The sequence below is a fragment of the Papio anubis genome, chromosome 4 (assembly GCF_008728515.1).
Source record: "Papio anubis isolate 15944 chromosome 4, Panubis1.0, whole genome shotgun sequence".
NCBI classification, from domain to species: domain Eukaryota; kingdom Metazoa; phylum Chordata; class Mammalia; order Primates; family Cercopithecidae; genus Papio; species Papio anubis.
The window spans coordinates 15,773,289-15,792,530 of NC_044979.1; the positions used below are offsets into that span (position 1 = coordinate 15,773,289).

The following is a 19,242-nucleotide window of genomic DNA, read 5'->3' on the forward strand; positions in this document are numbered from 1 at the left end:
AAAAAAATAAAATAGTCTCCTACCCATTTTGTCTTCTTTATACCTTATCTGTTGCTAAGATAATGTCAGTTTCCAGTTGTAACACTCTCTTCAGACCTCTCTCTCAAACACCTGCCAAGCACAGGGCACCTCAGAGACTCCCTGCAGCTCACCCAGTGCTGTGACAGGGACTTCTGCCCTCGGGCTTCAAGAGCAGCCCTGAAACCACTCGTCTCCCCAGCCTGGTCCCCCCTGGCTCATGAACCTTTAAACTATCTCAGGAAGACATAGATGTATCTTCTAAGACTAGTAGAGAAAGAAGGAGGAAGATGAAGGCATGAGCAGAGTTCTGTGCTGGAGGTTGGCAGTGGGGATAATCTTAAGAGAGAAGACAGAGCTAGTCACCAAATGGAGTCAACAATGCAGAACTGGAGTTAGAATGGGAAGATAACAAAGGAGAAGATGCAATTTAAAAAAGGGAAAGTAAAACAATATATCCACTAAGAAAGTAGAGATGAGAAGAGTCCCAGAAAACAATGAAAAGAAGAGTGAAAAAACACACAGTCCTGAAGACTAAGCAAGGAGCTCTACAGCTGAGGAGCTGCAGCCAACACAGCAGAGCAACAAGCTGGAAGAGCTCCAGGGAAGGGAGGAGAGGGCACAGTGCTCCAGGTAGGAAGGGGTGACCCTGACCTCCATTCTTACATCCAATTCCCTTCCCAGCAACAAATCATTGCGGTCAAACCCAGGCACCCCCGAGTCAAGAGTGGAGCCCCCATACCTGTCACAGTGAGCCTGGTCCCGTTCCCAAAGTGGAGGGGCGAATTATAGGAGCACAGCTGCAGAGGCTTAGATAAAACCCACCTGGAGATCTCCAGAAGGCATGCCTTAGTTCCCTGACAGCAGGATGGCTGCCTTTCTCTGCCTGGATTCATGGCTCTGGACTAAAGGGATTCTGTTAGGAAAAAGGCCTAAGCATACTGTGCGACATGAGGCGCAAGAGGAGGAGGCTTAGGAGAGGCAGAGCCATGCACATAAGAGGGAGAACGAGCCGAGAAGGGAGTGAGGAGGCAGATTATGGACTGAAGACTTAGAGAAGAGGAACAGAGGAGTCAGCCAAGACACACCAAAAGAGAAGGCAGGCACAGCTCTGTGGAACTCCACAGGGTAAGAGATTTCACTCAATCCTCCTCACCAGTGCTGGAAAGAGAAGCAGAGAACTGTGCCTCCAAGGGACAATGGCCCTACCACCCTGGTTCTGCAACTTACCTAGGACGGAGAGTCGAGTGCCATCTCCAAAATACTGGGGCTGATTGCTACACAGTGCATCATGAGTGTGGCAAACCCCAGAGGAGCTGGTGTGGGCCCTTCCTTCCAGAAGCTGCTCCCACACAGAACTCCTGGGGCCCCACCACACACTCCACTGACCCACATTTTCTGAGCTTTTCTTGGCTGTGTTCTCAGTGTCTACCCTCCCCAAGGGGTCCTCCTGGAACTCCAACCTTATAACACACTATCCCAAAAGAAGCCTTTTACATACCCAAGACAGAGAGCTGGGTTCCACTGCCGAAAAACAGTTTTTCATTAGTTGCACAACATTAAAGACTGGGAGGAAAACCGCCACCTGCTGCCTTCCACTCCTGCCTCCCCAAGTCCACCTGCCAGGTCCTCTCCTGTTCCCTAGTAGATTTTTAACCCTGCTAGGTAGAGGGGTAGACAATGGTACAATCCGAAACGCAGTGGTCAGCAGACCAAGAGGCCCCGTGTGATCCCCCAAGTTCCCTCTTCTGTGACCTTCTCCTTTCTGTGTGAGGGAGAGAAATGGCAGGACCACGGTGGTAAGGTCAGAGGCTCCTTTACCTGTCATGGCCATGACTGGCACCCTTCAAGGAGACAGGAGATGCTCAAAGTGACCCCTTCCAAGCTGAGTCTACCCATCTCTCAGCAGAGGAACATAACTTGGCACAGGCAGTCTACAAAATAGTGGAGAGGGAGGCTATCCCCTCCTCATCTCCCTCGTAGGTCTTCCTGATAAAAATACGCTTTAACCTAAGCACTGGAGACAAGGCTCTGTCTGGATTCCAGCCCCTTTTTGCAAGTTCCCAGCTGTCCAGTCGTGACTTACTCACCTACAACAGTGAGCCGACTTCCCTCTCCAAAATACACGGTGTTTCCAGAACACAGCCTCCCAGGGCCACTTCAAAACCGCCCAGCCTCTGCTGAGCACAGCTGGGATTCAGGCAGAGGCTGGGAGTTCATGGAACTCTTCCCTTACAGAGACACCAGCTCTGCTTCCAGCACTCTGCGTTCCCTTCTAGAGCTTGCTCAAGACCCGGGCAGGTGACAAAAAGAGACACAGAGTGGCCTCCTATAAAATCCAGCACAAGAATATACGAAGAATCTACAGAGAACCTCTGTTAGTGAAGCAGATAGATGGAGAGGTGTTGTGACTCATTAACTACCCACCGGGCTTTCTCTGGCCTCCCCTGTCTCAGGGCACTATGAGGAGAGGCACCCTCCCCTTCCCTTTTCTGCCCCATCAGCCTGGGCTCAGCTCTGACTCTGCTCAGAGCCTCTGGGAAGCCTGGGTGGATTTGCCCTTACAGGGAGCCTCCTCTGAACTCACTCCTGGGACATGAGATGACGTCTCCCTTAACCTGGCCCCAGGAGCTGGGATCTCCGTTCTCTTTGACATTTCCCAGAACAGAGTCCTCCCTCATCGCACCCCTCCTAGAGACCCCCAGCCTTACCTACAACAGTTAACTTGGTCCCTGAACCAAAGGTGTAGTCATAGTTAGCACATAAGGATACAGCCACTCTAAAAGGAAACGTGGACCCACTTTTCCCTATGACGGATCTGCAAAAGTACCTGAAAAAGTCTTACCTACAACTGTGAGTCTGGTGCCTTGTCCAAAGAAAGCTTCAGTGTTCACACAGTGACAGGGGTCAAGGTGAAAATCACATTCAAGGCATAGAGTGGGGAGAGGGCCCTGGCTAGGGTGGAGGACAGTGAGCTAAGAAATCTCCTCCTGTGCTGTATGGGTATTGCATATTGCACAGAAGAACACTTTGACTTTTGCTTTTTAGGACCATGGAGAATGAGAGTCCATCCACAGGGTCCTAGGTTCCTTTCTCAAAGGACACCCCATTCATGCTCCCTCTCTGAGGGTCCATCAAAAGGGAAAGGGCGTGGCCTGCAGAGGACGGCAAGGCCCAGAACCTATGACTCCATCTATAGACAGCCCTGACTTCTTCCCAAATCCTCTGGAGAGCTGGTCACCTCCAATGAACCTTCCACCCGACTGTCTCAATTTTGTGGGGATCAGGACCCTCCCTGAGTCCTCCACTTGAGAGGTTCCTGAGGCATTCTTCTTATGTCTGAGCTCTCTCTGCTTGGGAAGCTTCAGTTCTCATCTGGGTCTGTCCTTGTCCATGGTCTTGGTGTGACCTGTGATCAGGAGTGAGGCAGAGGCATTCTGAACCAAATTGCATTAAGACCTGTGACTCAGGAGGAAAGAAGAGGGACTCTGGGAGTTGGGACCGCCAGAGAGGTTTTTGTAAAGGTTTCCCATAGAGTTGAATCATTGTGGCCCCCCTGTCCCCACAATGTTACAGCTTTGTACAAAAAGCCCCTCCCATGGGTCCGCCGCCAGAGCCTGGGAGAAACCACCAAAGCAGCTGCTCCTCTGAGGGGAGTGGAGGGTGGGTGACATCACTCCCCATTGTGCAAGTTGGTGGTGGGGTATGGACCAGGCCGGGGCCTTCCTTCTCGCCTCCAGGCACCGTTCTCAGGATGTTTTGAGGTCCTCAGAGCTGGGTGTCTTTGTAAGGCTGTTTGGCTAAGGGGCTGGTCTTCTCCAGTACCCACCCCTCTCCAAGCTGCCACCAGGTTGGGGCACCTCCCTGTAGGGAAGCCACAGCCCCCGTCACTACCCTGGCCCCACCCCGAGGCTGTGTGTCACTTGGAGGGTTTGAAGCTCTGAGTTAAAATCCAGAAAAAAAAAGACAAGCTTAACTACATAATGATGACACACTTGCACGGTAAAATATAAACAGAATCAAAATATACATGACAATTTGGGAAAAATATTCCCAGTTCTCACCATCAGGGCTAATCTCCTCAACATACGGTAAGCTCCTAAAAATCAATAAGAAAATAACCCAGCAGCCCGATAAAAATGGGCAAAGAGTAAATTGTTCAGAGAAAAATAAATACAAACGGTACCTAACTATCAGGGGGGGAAAAAATCACAATAAGAAATGTAAAATAAAAAACAAAAGCTTCATCAAAATACACTTTTCACTAATTTGACTGACAAAATTGAATTATAGGCTCATCAGTAAGGGACTGGATAAACCGTGATATGGTCACACAGTGGAGTAATATTCAATGCTAAAAAAGAATGGAAATATTTTATATTGCTATGGAAAAATTCTCCAAGATACATTATTAACCGGAAAAGAGAAAGTCATAGGATAGCAAAACCAGATGCCACCTTTGTCTAACAGAGGGGGGAAAAGAAGAATTATACTTTTGTATTTACTTGATTTTGTATACAGAAACACTATAAAGATACAACAGAAACTGACAAGAGTGATGACCTATTAAGAATGAGTGGAGTAGGCCGGGCGCGGTGGCTCACCCCTGTAATCCCAGCACCTTGGAAGGCCAAGGCAGGCAGATCACCTGAGGCCAGGAGTTTGAGACCAGCCTGACCAACATGGCAAAACCTCATCTCCACTGAAAGTACAAAAAAAAAATTAGCTGGGTGTTGTGGTGGGTGCCAGTAATCCCAGCTATTTTGGAGGCTGCTGAGGTAGGAGAATCACCTGAACCCAGGAGGCGTAGGTTGCAGTGAGCCAAGATCACACCACTGCACTCCAGCCTGGGCGACACAGTGAGACTCTATCAAAAAAAAAAAAAAAAAAAAAAAAAACAAAAGAAAAGAAAAGAATGAATGGAGTAGACAGAAACAAAGTGGAAGTAAAAGTTACATTTCCTCATGTCAACGTGTCAGCGTTACTGTGTTGTTTCCATTTCAGGGTCATATAGCTCTATTGTCTATTGAAAGTCAAACTTAACTATTTTAAAAAACAAGAAAATTTGGCTTTAAATAAAATATGCTACTTTAAAAACCTACTTGTTTAATTTACAAAGTCATTTTTTTCCCCAAAGAAATGTATGTATGAAGGTATATATGAAGTCATGTAGAATTTATGTAAGAAGTTGTTTCCTTGTCCTGAATTTGCTCAGTGGGGACTTAAATACTTGGACAACTGTGAAAAATGCAGATTTCTGAGTAGTGTTCATGACCTATTGAGTCAAAATCTCCAAAACTGAGTTTATTTATTTATTTATTTAAATGAACAACCAAACAGAAAATTACCCTGGGTGTTTCTCTTACAATGCCAGGCTTGGGACCCACAGCTTGTCCCCTGACTAGAACAGGGCAGAGGTAAGCCATGGTGAACATCAGACGGCAGTCTAAGAGTGCCATAAGTTTGGTGCCAGGGCATGGCCCTTAGAACTTAGTGAAGAAAGAAAAAGAGGAGATGGTATATCCAGGGCATTAATAGTGATGGACCTCGCAACACGCTACCAAAAACCTGCATAAAAAGTTGATTGCAGCCGGGCGCAGTGGCTCACACCTGTAATCTCAGCACTTTGGGAGGCGGAGGTGGGCGAATCATGAAGTCGGGAGTTCGAGACCATCCTGGCTAACACAGTGAAACCCCATCTCTATTAAAAATACAAAAAATTAGCCGGGCGTGGTGGCACGCACCTGTAATCCCAGCTACTCGGGAGGCTGAGGCAGGAGAATCACTTGAATCTGGGAGGCGGAGGTTGCAGTGAGCCCAGATCGCACCACTGCACTCCAGCATCTGGGTGACACAGCGAGACACTGTCAAAAAAAAAAAAAAAAAAAAAAAAAAAGTTGATTGCTCTCATCCATTGGAATGCGCCAAAGCCTCTTCCCAGTATCTTTCCTAATTGAAATGCACAGTTTATTTTGATCTATTTCTGCATGTTTTCCTGCCTTACTCACCTCTTTTACTTATCAATAATTCATCCTCCAAGTTAGCGTCTTTTAATCACCTAGTGGGGCCCTCCTCCCGACTGGCCTTATAAATAATAATACCACTCTGTCTTGGCATCATGGCTTTTTAAAATTCCGATGGAGTTCGCCCCAGTTTTGCCTCTCTGGACGGTATGCCTAAGCGCACATGGAGCGTTTTTTCCATAAAAGCCTGTAAAACCAGTTAGGCAGGTATCAGGTTGGGAGGTCATTCATCCATGTGGGCAGCAGGGGGCAGCCTTTCCTTATTTTTGAGACTTAAGTAACTGCAATCTGAGCTCCGCCACTTGAGGGGGCGAGAAGAATGCGCAGCGCGTGGTGGGGCCAGGACGCGGAAGAAAGCCGGGTTACTCCTGCACCTCTGTGTCGGGGGCAAGTGGGAGACAGGGAGACAAGCAAAGAACATTTTACATGTGCAATTCTTGAAAGCTTTCTAGCATGTTCATTTCACCCTAAATTCCTTGTTCTCAGTTGAGGAACTGAAACCCCAAGAAGCCAAAATGAGTTGCCCAATGATGAAGAAGAACCGCGCCCCCAAGACTCCTTAAATTCAGGGGATGCTGCCAAACCCTGCCCCTCCGTGAAGCCGACCTTCTGTGGCCAGACTGCAGGGCTCCCAGCAGCCCTGTAGCGTGGATAAACCTCTTAAACTCTGTCTCATTATCTGTAAGCTGGGAAAAATAATACCTACCTCGTGGGGTTGTGAGAATTGCATGTGATAGTGAGTGTCGGGGTTAATCATGGTGCCAGAAGAATCAGTAAAAATGTTAGTGACTGAAGCCTGGAGCGGTGGCTCATGTCTGTAATCCCAGCACTTTGGGAGGCCGACGCGGGTGCATCACCTGAGGTCAGGAGTTTGAGACCAGCCTGGCTAACATGGTGAAAACCTGTCTCTACTAAAAATACAAAAAATTAGCTGGGTGTGGTGGCACGTGCCTATAATCCCAGCTACTTGGGAGGCTGAGGCAGGAGAAACACTTGAACCCGAGAGGCGGAGATTGCAGTGAGCCGAGATCGCACCATTGCACTCCAGCCGGGCGACAGAGCCAGACTGTGTCAAAAAAAAAAAAAAAAAATTACTGCCTGTTGTTTTCAGAGAGATACTGGACTGCCCAATAGGTTCACCTTGCCTACTATGTAGACAGAGCCGATTTATCAAGACAGGGGAATTGCCATAGAGAAAGAGTAATTCATGCAGAGCAGGCTGTGTAGGAGACTGGAGTTTTGTAATTACTCAAATCAAATCTTGCCATCTCCCCAGGAATTCAAGGATCCAAGTTTTAGAGGATAATTTGGTGGGCGGAGGGGAAAGCAGTAAGTCAGGAGTGCTGATAGGCTGGGTTGGAGATGAAATCCCAGCTGTTTTCTTGTACTGAGTCAGTTACTGAGTGGGGGCCACAAGACCAGATGAACTAGTTTATCCATCTGGGTGGTGCCAGCTGATCCATCGAGTGCAGGGGCTGCAAAATATCTCAAGCCCCGATCTTAGGTTTTACAATAGTGATGTTATCCCCAGGAGCAAATTAGGGAGGTTTGGAATCTTGCAGGATCCAGCTACACGACTCCTAAACCATAATTTCTAATTTTTTGGCAAATTTGTTAGTCCTATAAAGACAGTCTAGTCTCTAGGCAAAAAGGAGGTTTGTTGTGGGAAAGGACTGTTATCATCTTTGTTTCAAACTAGAAACTAAGTTCTTCCCAAAGTTAGTTCAGCCTATGCTGGGGAAGGAATAAGGACAACTTGGACGTTAAAAGCAAGATGGAGGCCGGGCGCGGTCGTCACGGCCACAATCCCAGTACTTTGGCAGGCAGAGGAAGGTGGATCATGAGGTCAGAAGTTCAAGACCAGCCTGGCCAACATGGTGAAACCCCATCTGTACTAAAATAAAAAAAAATTAGCCAGGCATGGTGGTGCACACCTGTAGTTCCAGCTACTGGGGAGGCTGAGGCAGGGGAATCACTTGAACCTGGGAGGTAGAGGTTGCAGTGAGCCAAGATCAAGCCACTGCACTCCAGCCTGGCAACAGGTTGAGACTCCAGCTAAAAAAAAAAAAAACAAAAAAAAAACAAACCAACAACAACAACAAAAAAGAAAACCAAGATGGAGTTGTTTGGGTCAGGTCTCTTTCACTGTCTCAGTTACAATTTTGCAATGGCAGTTTCAATACTGGTCTCAGGATGTCTTTACCATATCCAGTCTCAGGTTTTCAGCAGACATCAGAAGACCTGGAAGATATGTTAAAATGCAGTTTGCTGTCTGGGTGTGGTGGCTCACGCCTGTAATCCCAGCACCTTAGGAGGCCGAGGAGCAGGCAGATCACTTTAGCCTAGGAGTTTGAGACCAGCCTGAGCAACATATGAGATCACCATCTCTACAAATAATAATAATATTAGCTGGGTTTGTGGTGTGTGCCTGTGGTCCTAGCTACTTGGGAGGCTGAGGTGGGAGGATCACTTGAGTTTGGGACGTCAAGGCTGCAGCGAGCAGTGATCACGTCTTTGCACTTCAGTGTGGGCAAAAGAGCAAGACCCTATCTCAAAAAAAAAAAAAAAAAAAAAATGCCATTTGTTGGGCCCTGTCCCAGGAGATCTGACTCGGTGGGTCTGGGGTAGGGCCTAGCTTTTGTGTTTCTCCTAAATTCCCAGGTGATTTTGGTGTTGCTGGCTTAGGGACCACTCTTGGAGAACCATTCTTCTGGAAGGGTCTTTCTTTTCTCAGCACATTTCCCTCCACTCCATGTTTATTCCTCCACTCACTGGGTGCTTATTACATCCCAGGCTTTGCTTAATCACTGGAGATATTGGGATATGTAAGACAAGATGTACCTGCTCAAGGAGCACACAGTCATTTGCCGGGATGGACACATCTATTGCACCTGAGCACCTAAGCACCTGAGCAGGACTAGGACAGAAGAAAGCAGAGACAGGAGGAGGACGCCTGCCTCAGACCCGAGGGAGGGCCAGCAGGGCCAGACCCGAGGGAGGTGGGGACAAGGAAGAATCAGGAAGACTTTTCTGAAAAGAATGAAGGCGAGGTTGGGAAGGGCTTCCAGTCTGAGGGTGCCATAGTGTCCAAAGACAGAGGCCGGAGGCACATGGCTTATTGGATGGGCCACCAGGGCTTCTGAGGAGGGGAGGGGACAGGGGAGGAGAGCAATGAAGAGGCCTGAGACTGGGAGAGGGGGCAGGGGTTGTGCCAGGAGAACCCTAAATTTCCCTAGGGAGCTTGGATTCTAGTTTGTTCACTGTGGGAGGCTAGGGAACAAGGCCATAACCAGGAGCTCTCTGAGAGCAGTCATCTTGCTGTGTGGAAGGGGACAATTGGGAGGAGCCCCTCAGGAGGTGAAGGGAGGCAGGGAATGGGTGATAGTGACGGGGGACTGGAGAAACATCAGAGGCCAGCGCTGACAGACTTGTCATCACCTCAGACCACAGTCATAGCGGGATGTGAGGTGGGGCACAGAGAGCGTGGGCTTTGAAGCTAGGCAAATGAGGAGTCAACCCCAGACCTACCATCTGCTGGGTGTGGGACGTGGGTAAACTAATAAGCCTCTTTGAACCTGTTTTCTTATCTGTACCGCTGGATTAATAACTCTGGAGGGGAGAGAAAACTAAATGGGAAAATGTCTACACATAGGAATAGTGTAAATATGTTGGTATTATTCTGTGGAGGAATAAAAGGCAGACTTCTCAAAAGCACGAGGGATGGAGACCCAGGGATTTATCTTCTCCCTTCCAGACACACGAGCCAGTTGTTGGGCAACAGGGCCAGCAGGATCATCTCCAAGCAGGACATCGGCTTGTGGGGAGTACAGACTGGGTTAGCAGGAGCACATGTGGAGAGGGGCCTCCGAGGAATCTGAGGCGGTCAGTGCTGGGGTTTCTCTGCATATGTTTGCTCTGGGTACAGAGAGGACCCTGTGTAGTCAAAGGTGGCAGTGAGGTCTTGCCAAGCATGCCAGCGTGTCACACATCAGCACATTGGGAGCCCACAGAAGTGCCAAGGCCGAGAAACCTCTTTAAGACCACTGTTGTGGAGGGTAGAGGAGGAGAGGAAGGAGAAGGAGAAGGAGGTGGCAGTGCTCTGATGGAGGAGCAGGAGCAGGAGGGGCTTGCAGAGGAGACGCTCCGGGTGATGTGTGTGTGGTGGGGGTGGGTGGTGTTCCTGGTCCTCCAGGTGCTGCCCGGCCCCTGTCAGCCAGGGGTGAACCCCTGTGGGATAAGCCTGTGTGATACCAACAATCCAAGCTACACCTGTGACACAAGACACTGCTGTGGCTCTGGCTGGTGTGGACCACCATCATCATCCTCCTGAGCTGCTGCTTCATCTGCTGCCACTGCTGAGCCAAGCGCTGCCTTCAGGCCAGCCAGTGGCAACAAGAAATCAACCCCATCACCTGTAGGAAGCCCAGGATTACTCAGCACTGCCAGTTTATCTTCAGTTTTGTGCCAAACTATTTACTACCTTGTCATGAGGGATTGGTTTCCCGACCTCCAACTCTTCCCCAACCATAGAGTGACTTCCAGCTATGGCACGTAGCCCTTAAGGTGGCAGTGCCGCTGGGACTCCCAGAGGCACAGAGCAGCCGCTAGTCTGAGTCCAGCAGAAGCAGCACGAGACCCCCACGCATTGCTGACCCTGGGGCCTCTGACACCAGCTGACCCAGCAGCCACCAAAGACCTGGGAACGGAGCCCAGTGTCTCTGTGGCCTGCCTGGGGGAGCTGGACTGAGGAGCCTTCCTGTGCAAGGATTTAGAATATACAGAGGAGCTGCTGAATGATTACAGCTCTGAGTGTGACAGTATCCCCTCCCCTCCCCGCCCCCTTACCCCCAAGCAAAGAGAAGATACCATATGTGCAACTGGGGCCAACATGACGATGGCCTCAAAGCATTTAACATGCTCATCAGTGATGCTCTGGATGGCCCCCTGGACATCCATGACAATTGGCCTGTGCAGTCTCCTGGTGACAAGGAGGAAGGTCCCTGCGAGCCCTGCAAGGAGCAAGCTTGAGAGTCTGGGCATCCTCACTGGCCACGGCCCCCAGTCCCTGCTGCTGAGCACTGTGAACGAACAGGACTCTCCCAACCCCTAGAGCAGCAGCTCCCAGCCAGAGACAGCCCTGTCTGCACCCAAGACCTTGGCAAAGCAACCAGGGACAGAAAGAACCAGAAGAGAAGCTTTCAATGACTTTCAGCCATTTTGTCCCCATTTTTTCTCTTCTCCTGTCCTGCATTTTTCTCCATCTCCAGATACAGTTTGGGATGTGGATGCCTGTCCACACAAAAACACTTGGGATTCATTCCTGATACCCCAATTCATCCCGATTTTCCCCTCTTTAAAGTCAGATCTCACCTACCTGTTTGGTCAGAGAGAGGTATGTTTTAAAATCCCCAAGGAAGGAGGCAGGGACTGTGCCCTCAGAGAATTATTGGTGAAGGGAATTTATGCTTAATTTCAGTTTAGGAGAATGCTGCTGTGTCTCTAGCTAGGACAGGCAGCCTATTGTGGCCCTAGGTGAGAAGGGAAGCCCACAGGGACCCAGGGTTTGTCACCTGTGGCTGCCAGTGTCTGCAGAGCCAGAATTGAGCTAATCCCATGAAAGGATGGGCGCTGATGGGCAGTTGTATGGTCGGTTGCTATGGGGCTTGTTGATGTCTCAAATTCCAGGTGACAAGATCAATGAATGCTTGACCAGCCCCTTCCCAGCAGGCTCTGGGGGCTACAAACTTGTTCAGGTGTGGAATGTCATACTACTTTACCTTTGGTTTTTCTTTGAAAAACAAACAACGAAAGACAAATGAAAACAAGAATTCTACCAGTGTTCAGGCAAGAATTCTTTTCGGGAAAAGGGATGTTTGTGGCTCTTCCCCGCATTGGCATTCAAAAGCTTGGCTGCAGGGTGGCTATTATTAAAATGTCCAAAAAATAGAAGATGCTGGTGAGGCTGCAGAGGAAAGGGAACGCTTGTACACTGTTGGCCAGCGTATAAATTAGTTCATGGAAAAATTAATGCAGAAAGCAGTTTGGAGATTCCTGAAATCATTTAAATCAGAACTATGATTCCACCCAGCAATTCCTTTACTGGGCATTTACCCAAAGGAATATAATTGGTCTGCCAAAAAGACACATGCTCTTACATGTCCATCACAGCACTATTCTCAGTAGCAAAGTCGTGGAATGAACCTAGGTGTCCATCAGAGGTAGACTGGATAAAGGAAATGTGGTACATATACACCATGGAATACTATACAGCCAAGAAAAGAATGAAAACATGTCCTTTGCAGCAACATAGACGGAGCTGGAGACCATAATCCTAAGCAAATTAACATAGGAATGGAAAACCAAATATCATGTTCTCATGTTTAAGCGGGAGCTGAGCATTGGCACATGGATATAAAGATGGGAACAGTAGACAATACAACTGGTAGAGGGAAGAGAGAAGGAGGGAGGAAAGGGCTGAAAAACTACCTATCGGGTACTATGCTCACTGCCTGAGTGATGAGATCATTTGTGCCCCAAACCTCAGCATCACAGAATATACCCATGTAACAAACCTGAACATGTAGCCCCTAAATGTAAAATAAAAGTTGAAATTATTTTTTAAAAATGGAGCCTGGGTCAGGAGCGGTAGCTCACACCTGTAATCCCAGCACTTTGGATCACTTGAGGTCAGGAGTTCAAAACCAGCCTGGCCAACATGGCGAAACCCTGTCTCTACTAAAAATGCATTGGAGGCCTGTGCTGTGTTCCCTGTAACAGGAAATGTGCTCTGAACTTGTCTGTCTCCCTTGGCTGCTCCTGGCCCTTGGTACCAGCTCCCAGGGGTGTCCACAACCACTTGGGACAGAAGGTGAAGGTGGAATTTCAAAGAGAAGCTTGCTTGGATCTTCGGTGACAAGCTTGGATGAGCTACAGCCCCAACATGGGCCCTCTCAGAATTGCCAGGAGGAGGCTTTGGCCGGTACCACAGGTGCCATGGAGCCTGCCTCCCTCTGCTGTGTCCCGTGGGTGCAAGTCAGCCAACATGTGGCCAGAATGGCTGGATGGTGTCACAGCCCTCAGATGTCTTTCCTTACATCTTTTTTAAGGAGTCCCAAATAACTCCCTTGAAGTGTCTCAAAGGCGAGCAAGTTTTATGAAAATGAATCCTTCCTCGGTTAATTGACCAAATGGGTGAATCCTGACCCTCTCCAGTTTCTTTCCCTGGTCGGAGTGGGGAGCTGGTGTTAGCTGTGGAATTCACTGTGGAGTCCTACCCCAAAGGCAAAGAAGACGAAAATAAAGTGTGCAGAGCTGGGCTTGATTCCCAAGTCGCAGTCTGGCTCTCGCTATGGTAGGCGGGACATCTCTCTAGCTGTTCACAGAGATGGAACTAGGGAGTTGAGGGAAGAGTTAGGGGGCCAAGGAGATTCGCTTGAGTCTGATTTTCCAGGTGAATGAGAAGGGAGGGATTGGTGCCAACACATTCCTGGGAGAGTCACATCATCACCAACAGCATTTGTCATTATTGTTGTATGTTAGCAATAAGATTCAACTGGTCAGATTTTTTGGGCTCCTTCAAAAATGCTGACACATTTTCTGTGCTGTGATTGTTCTGAAGGCAGAGTAGCTCCAACCAGTGTGAAAACCCAAATAAAAATCAATACCGCCCGCCGAAGACCACCGTTCTGAAACTCACTTTTATCTGGAACAGCGTCCCCCTTTCTCCCAAGATTCTTCTTATTTTTGGATTCCATCTCTTTGTATGTGCTAATCTAGTGTAGCATGGAACACATTTTGGGAGCCGGGGGCTCTGCTTACATTTAAGGGGGACAACCCTGTCTGGCCTGAGATTGGAGGTTGCTTTCCAGTGTGAAGGAGTGTGAGGCAGCAGGCACAGACAAAGTGAGAGCAGGGTCATTTTATTGGTACAGAGATTGCAGAGGGACTGGGGGCTTTAGCTGTTGGCAGCTATGGTGTCCTTAATCCAGTCCACATAGTTGTAGACCTTGGTGTAGACTCCAGGCCTGTTCTTCTGGGCACAGCCATAGCCCCAGGAGACAATTCCTTGGAGCTGTCCATTGGAGACCACAGGGCCACCAGAGTCACCCTGGGGAGAAGAAGGGAGAAGTTGTATGAAGAGAGAAATAGAGGAGGAATATAGCTATATTTACTCTGAACCTTAAAAGATCCGTTTCCAGCCAGCTCTGTGGCTCCATGTCCTTCTCACAGTGGCCCATTCTCTGTTCTTCCTAAGCAGACAATAGGCAGCCTAAGGGAACTGTCCTCACATCTCCATGGGGGCACTGCAGGGAACCTCCTCAGCCCCGCCACACTGGGAGTTCAAATATTTTTCCCAGATGGGGCCTGGGTATCAGTGGGAGCTTCAGAATGGGAAGGGTTTTTCAAATCACCTGGCAGGAATCCTTGCCTCCCTCAAGGAAGCCCACACAGAACATGCTGGGTTAGTAATCTTTCCAGGGTAGGAGGTTTCACACTCAGCCTGGGACAGCACCAGGCTGCTGCCCAGGCAGCTCCGCAGCTCATCTGGGTAGTCGGCTGTGAGGATCAGGAGGCGATCAGAGAAAGTAGAAATGTGGGTCAGGCCACATTTCTGACCCAAGACCCAAGTGAGCATTTGGCCAATCTAGATGGAACATTGAGAGGAACACTGCTCCTGGGAGAGGACTCCAAAAACATAAGTCCTGGCAAGGGACTCTGGCTTTTAGTTCCCAGAGATCATTGTTCAACCCCTCCCAAGACGTGATTATAGCAAGTTCTCCATTTGTCCTGTCTTTTGATTTTAGAAGCTAGGTCTTAGAGACTTTGCATCTCTCTGATGTCCAGTCCAGAGCCTGTGTGTAATGAACACAAGAAATATGTCTTAAGCCTGGAGGCCAGAGGTTTTAAGTTAAGGGGCATTGTTTGTTCTGGAAATTGTGAGGATGGAGGGAAGTAGATGGACAAAGGTGCTACTCACCCCACCAGGAGTCTGAGTGTCGTCTTCAGCCAGAGATGAGGGCCTCTGCACCAGCAGCTGGAGGGCGGTGGGCAGAGAGATGGTGGACACGTTACTGATGACGGCAGTGCAGGTGAGAGAGAGCTTGGATCAGCAGGATGTCATTGTTCAGAGTTTTCCCACGTAATCTGGGTGGCGGTGGATGATCTTGGCTGCATTGATGAACTGCTCAGTCCTCCAGGACTTCTATGTGTTGTGCTCTCCCAGTCTCACCTGATGCTGACGGACAGGAGGGATGAGAAGACACAGCCGGGGCACCCATCCCACCTTCCCCCGGTCCTTAAGCTCCCCTGCTCATGAACAGCCTCCTGGAGGGATCAGGTGGGCTGTGTAGCCATATCACATGGGCAGTAGAGGGATGTGGGTCAGTGCAGGTGTGAGACCCAGGACCTTTCTGCTTCAGAGGTTGGTGGTAGTGGGGTTGGGAAGAGGCAAAGTGATCCCACCGGAGGCTGCTCCTCAACTCGCCTTCCCAGTCTCTTTCCCACAGTCTCCACAGTCAATAGCATTGTGGGCACATGGAGCTCCTTGTAGTTTTCCCAGCATTCTTCACCCCAGATCTTTGCTAACTGCACACAGCATCTATTCTTCCCTCCCTTCTTGGCCTGGTGAACACCACCCTTCTATGTAATCTAATCCAAGGGTATCCATAGCATTAGCATCTCCTGGAAACTTGTTAGAAATGTAAATTCTTGGTCCTTACCCCCACCTACTGATCAGAACCTTGGGGATGGGACCCAGTGATTTGTGCCTTAACGAGCCTGCAGGTTGTTCTGACGCATACTCAGGTTTGAGAGTTCTTGGTGTAGGCAGCAGTTCTCAGCTCTGTCTATACACTCTACAGTTACCAGAGGTAGAGTGTTAAAGACTCACTGATATTCACACCCTCTTCCTGAAAATTTTGAGTTAATTGCCCTGAGATAGGACACAAGCATCAGTATTTTTAAAAACCCTTTCTTAGGTGGCTTTAATGTATAGCTAACCAGCAAAAGGTACTTGCCTGCTTTTCTCAGTAGCTCTGACCACCTCAAGATCATCCCTGCCTGCTTTTATGACCACAACCCTTGCTGTTTCATGGATTTGCCTGGGTGTGAGAGGTTCCTGTCTTGTGTTCACTCTCTGCTCTGTGGAGTCAGCTGCTGCCAACAAGTTTTCTTCTCCACCACCTCTCCCCTCCATCTTACCCAGCCTCAGTACTTCCCTGGGCTGAAGTCATGCTCTCCCAGGCAGCCTGGCTGGGAGCTTTGCCGTCAGGGACCCCACACTTACGTCTTGTAACAGTGAGCTGCTGACACCACCCACTGTTCGTTTATGAGGGAGCCACCGCAGAAGTGGTAGCCAGAATTCAGAGACACCTGGTAGGGGACAGAATTCTCTTCACAGGTGTAGCCCCCAACGATCTTGTCATCATCGTCAAACGGGGCAGCAACTGGAGTGGAGATGGGAAGGGAGAAGGCAAGTCAGTAGCATGTTAGGGGTGGCGCTCCCACCCTGCAGTTGCATTCTGCTAATTGGAAATCGTTAACAAGCACAGTGAGGCTAAGCAAGGGAGGGAGCGCTGCCACCCCTGGTGAGCATCACTGGATGTGGCTCCCAAGTCTCTGTATCTGCAGAGCATGTAGCAAGGTATCTGGTGGGGGCTCAGATCTCTCCTGGGGTCACCAGGCTGAGGTCACGATGAATGTCCTCACAATGCTTCCAGTGGGGTAGGAGTTGGGATGTGTCTGTCTCACCCACTGAGTGCTTCTCTCTTTCATTCACCACCTGTGTACTCCACCTGGCTGTTTAAGCCCTGGATGGTCAGGATACTTTAGCCAAGCTAGAAAAACCCCTGGCTGTGTAGACCTGGCCATGACCAGCTTCCCCCTCAGCTCAGATCTGTGTAGTGAGGGCAGAGTTGAGGGCAGCCTCTGGCTCGCTTCGGCAGAACAAATGTAGACGTTATTATTGTCCAAAAGAACAGCAATTCTTAACCTTGGCTGCATGCCTAGAAATGTTAAAAATCACCTGGGAAGCTTAAAAGCCCAGAACACAGGCTGCACCCCAGACAAATGAAGTGAGAATTTCTAGAGTTGAGTCTCTGGCACGAGTAATTTTTCCACCTCCCCAGGTGCATTCGAGGTTAAGAGCAGCTATAGTGGAGGTATTCTGGTGCTGTGGGAGCCAAGCCTGAAGCCCGCTGCTTCATTTTGTGGGCCAGCCCCACCTGGTCTCCCTTCCCAGGTTCTCCAACCACAGCTCGTATATGGATGAATGATAGTTCTGGGAGTGAAATCAGGGAGAAGGTGAAACAGGTGAAGCTTAAAAAAAGCCCAAGGAGGATGGGAAGTAGAGATGCCAGTTGGAGGAAATAGAACATCAGAGCACAGTCGAAAGAGGAGAGGCGGCAAGAATGGAAGGGCATGCGTCTGCCAGGAAAGGGGTGGTTGGGGTCTGAGGCAGGGCATGAAACTTACCAGCAACTCCCACAAAGGCAAGGATCAGGAGTGGATTCATGGTGGTAGAGTGCCTGACTGGTGGTGGAGGACCCGTCTTTATACCTCCTGAGGATCGGGAGAGGAAGTGTCTGTGAGGTGAGGGTCACCGCTCCTCCCAACACAAACACACCTGCAGCTTTCCCCTTCCCAGGGTCTTGCATCAGCTCGGCTATGTTTGGCCACTCTGTGGGTTTGTGATTCACAGGTAATAAGGAAACTTGTCATCTGAGAGCAGAGAGGGAGACCGGCTATTTCCTGGAAGAATGCTGGGATGGGGAAGACAGGGAAAGCGAAGCCCTGGATCACACAGCTGGGCTTTCTTAGGCTGAGGAAAAGAGGGTTAGAAGGACAGAGAATGACCTGGCTGTTTAGAAATCCTTTTAACTATTGGGAATGTATTTAATGTACTTAAGGAAGGGCAAGCGTTGGTAACAAACTTGGTTTTTCAGTGTCTTGGGGCCGCCATGATAGGAGCAAAGTCTTATTTAAGGCTCATTCTGTGAATATGAAGATGCTTCTCTCCAGTCAGTGTGCGGGAAGGTCAAATCCAAGGCTTTGGGGAAAGAGAATTCCAACACTAAGGGGTAAGAAGAAGGGAGACTCAGCGTTCCATAGGATTCTGGGCTTCCAGATGGCTCTCCTTCCTACCAAGGCTTAAGGATGGGAAGTGTTTCAACGAAGGAGGGGGCACAGGTTAGTTAGGAACTTACTCAGTGCATCTGGAGGATGGAAAACCAGTGGCACACTCCTCCCCTTCTTCAATGTGACGACATTTGTCTCTCTCATGTGCTTCCTGTCATAGGTTCTTTTTATGCAGCCTCACGGTTGCTCTGGCAACTTGCACTCAGGGTGATGCAAACTGACCCACCCTCTCAGGGCTGACAGTCTGAACCAGAATGACATGCCCCTGATCAGATGTCAGAGTTTGGACCATGGTAAATCTGGGTTATGTTCTGATCTGAGAATCAGCAGTAGGTAGAGATTTAAGCACATGGTAAATGGGTCACATATTGGATTCAGTAACGAAGATGTGGAGGGGTGGGTCTAGAATTCTCTATTTTAGATGCAGTGAGATTATACTGGGCTCAGTACAAAGTGAATCTTCTCAAAGAATATCCTGATTTGGGCCCTACCGAGGCTACTAAGAAATAGTTGTGCAATTGACTGAGGCATAACATGGCCAGAGCATGTGGAGATGGAGATGTTGTCTGTGCTCAGGTCTCATGATGAAAGGAGGAGCTTCCTCATGAGGATGCTTTTCCTTCTCAGTAACTCAGAGCTCAGGTTGGTGATGGGCGGGAGTGAGCGGAGTTCAAGTTTGAATTTGAAAGGTAAAGGAAAAAGGTATATTCTGGAGACGGCGAAGAAAATGAGAAAAGCTCAGAAATTTAGTGGTGAAATTGGACATGGCCAGTGGCTAGAGGGAGGAAGCAAATGGAAACCAGACAGAATTGGAAAAAAATGCCAAAATGGGGCCCGTGGAGTTGAGCGGACACACAGAGAACCTCTGGGTTTAGCTCCTGGCATGGCCACCGAGCCAGCTTCCCCACAGCCAGGAGACCCAATGCTCAGAGAACCCCTCTCCACCCTGTACCCCCTCTAATCACTGATGGGCTCATACCTAACACTGCTATACTTAGATGGTGCACGGTGCCTGACTTGAGTTTTCACATAAGCAACAGTGGTACATTACTCTTCATTTATGCTG

General features: G+C 49.1%; 1 protein-coding gene and 2 gene segments (V, D, J or C); all 3 read right to left on the minus strand.

The window, feature by feature from the left end:
• LOC101002206 overlaps positions 1 to 19,242 on the minus strand; it is a 203,862-nt gene that overhangs the window by 12,976 nt on the left and 171,644 nt on the right.
• LOC100999905 overlaps positions 1 to 19,242 on the minus strand; it is a 221,769-nt gene that overhangs the window by 3,580 nt on the left and 198,947 nt on the right. Inside the window, 1 exon segment of the C gene segment in view lies at positions 761 to 1,233. Coding sequence covers positions 761 to 914 — 154 coding nt within the window.
• On the minus strand, positions 13,944 to 18,351 carry LOC100998128 (trypsin-2). Its single transcript, XM_031665889.1, is given in 9 exon segments — positions 13,944 to 14,148; positions 14,453 to 14,500; positions 14,503 to 14,597; positions 15,019 to 15,084; positions 15,087 to 15,276; positions 15,927 to 15,972; positions 16,327 to 16,486; positions 17,514 to 17,600; positions 18,245 to 18,351. Coding segments are annotated over 9 exon segments (921 nt in total). The 5' UTR covers positions 18,321 to 18,351; the 3' UTR covers positions 13,944 to 13,995.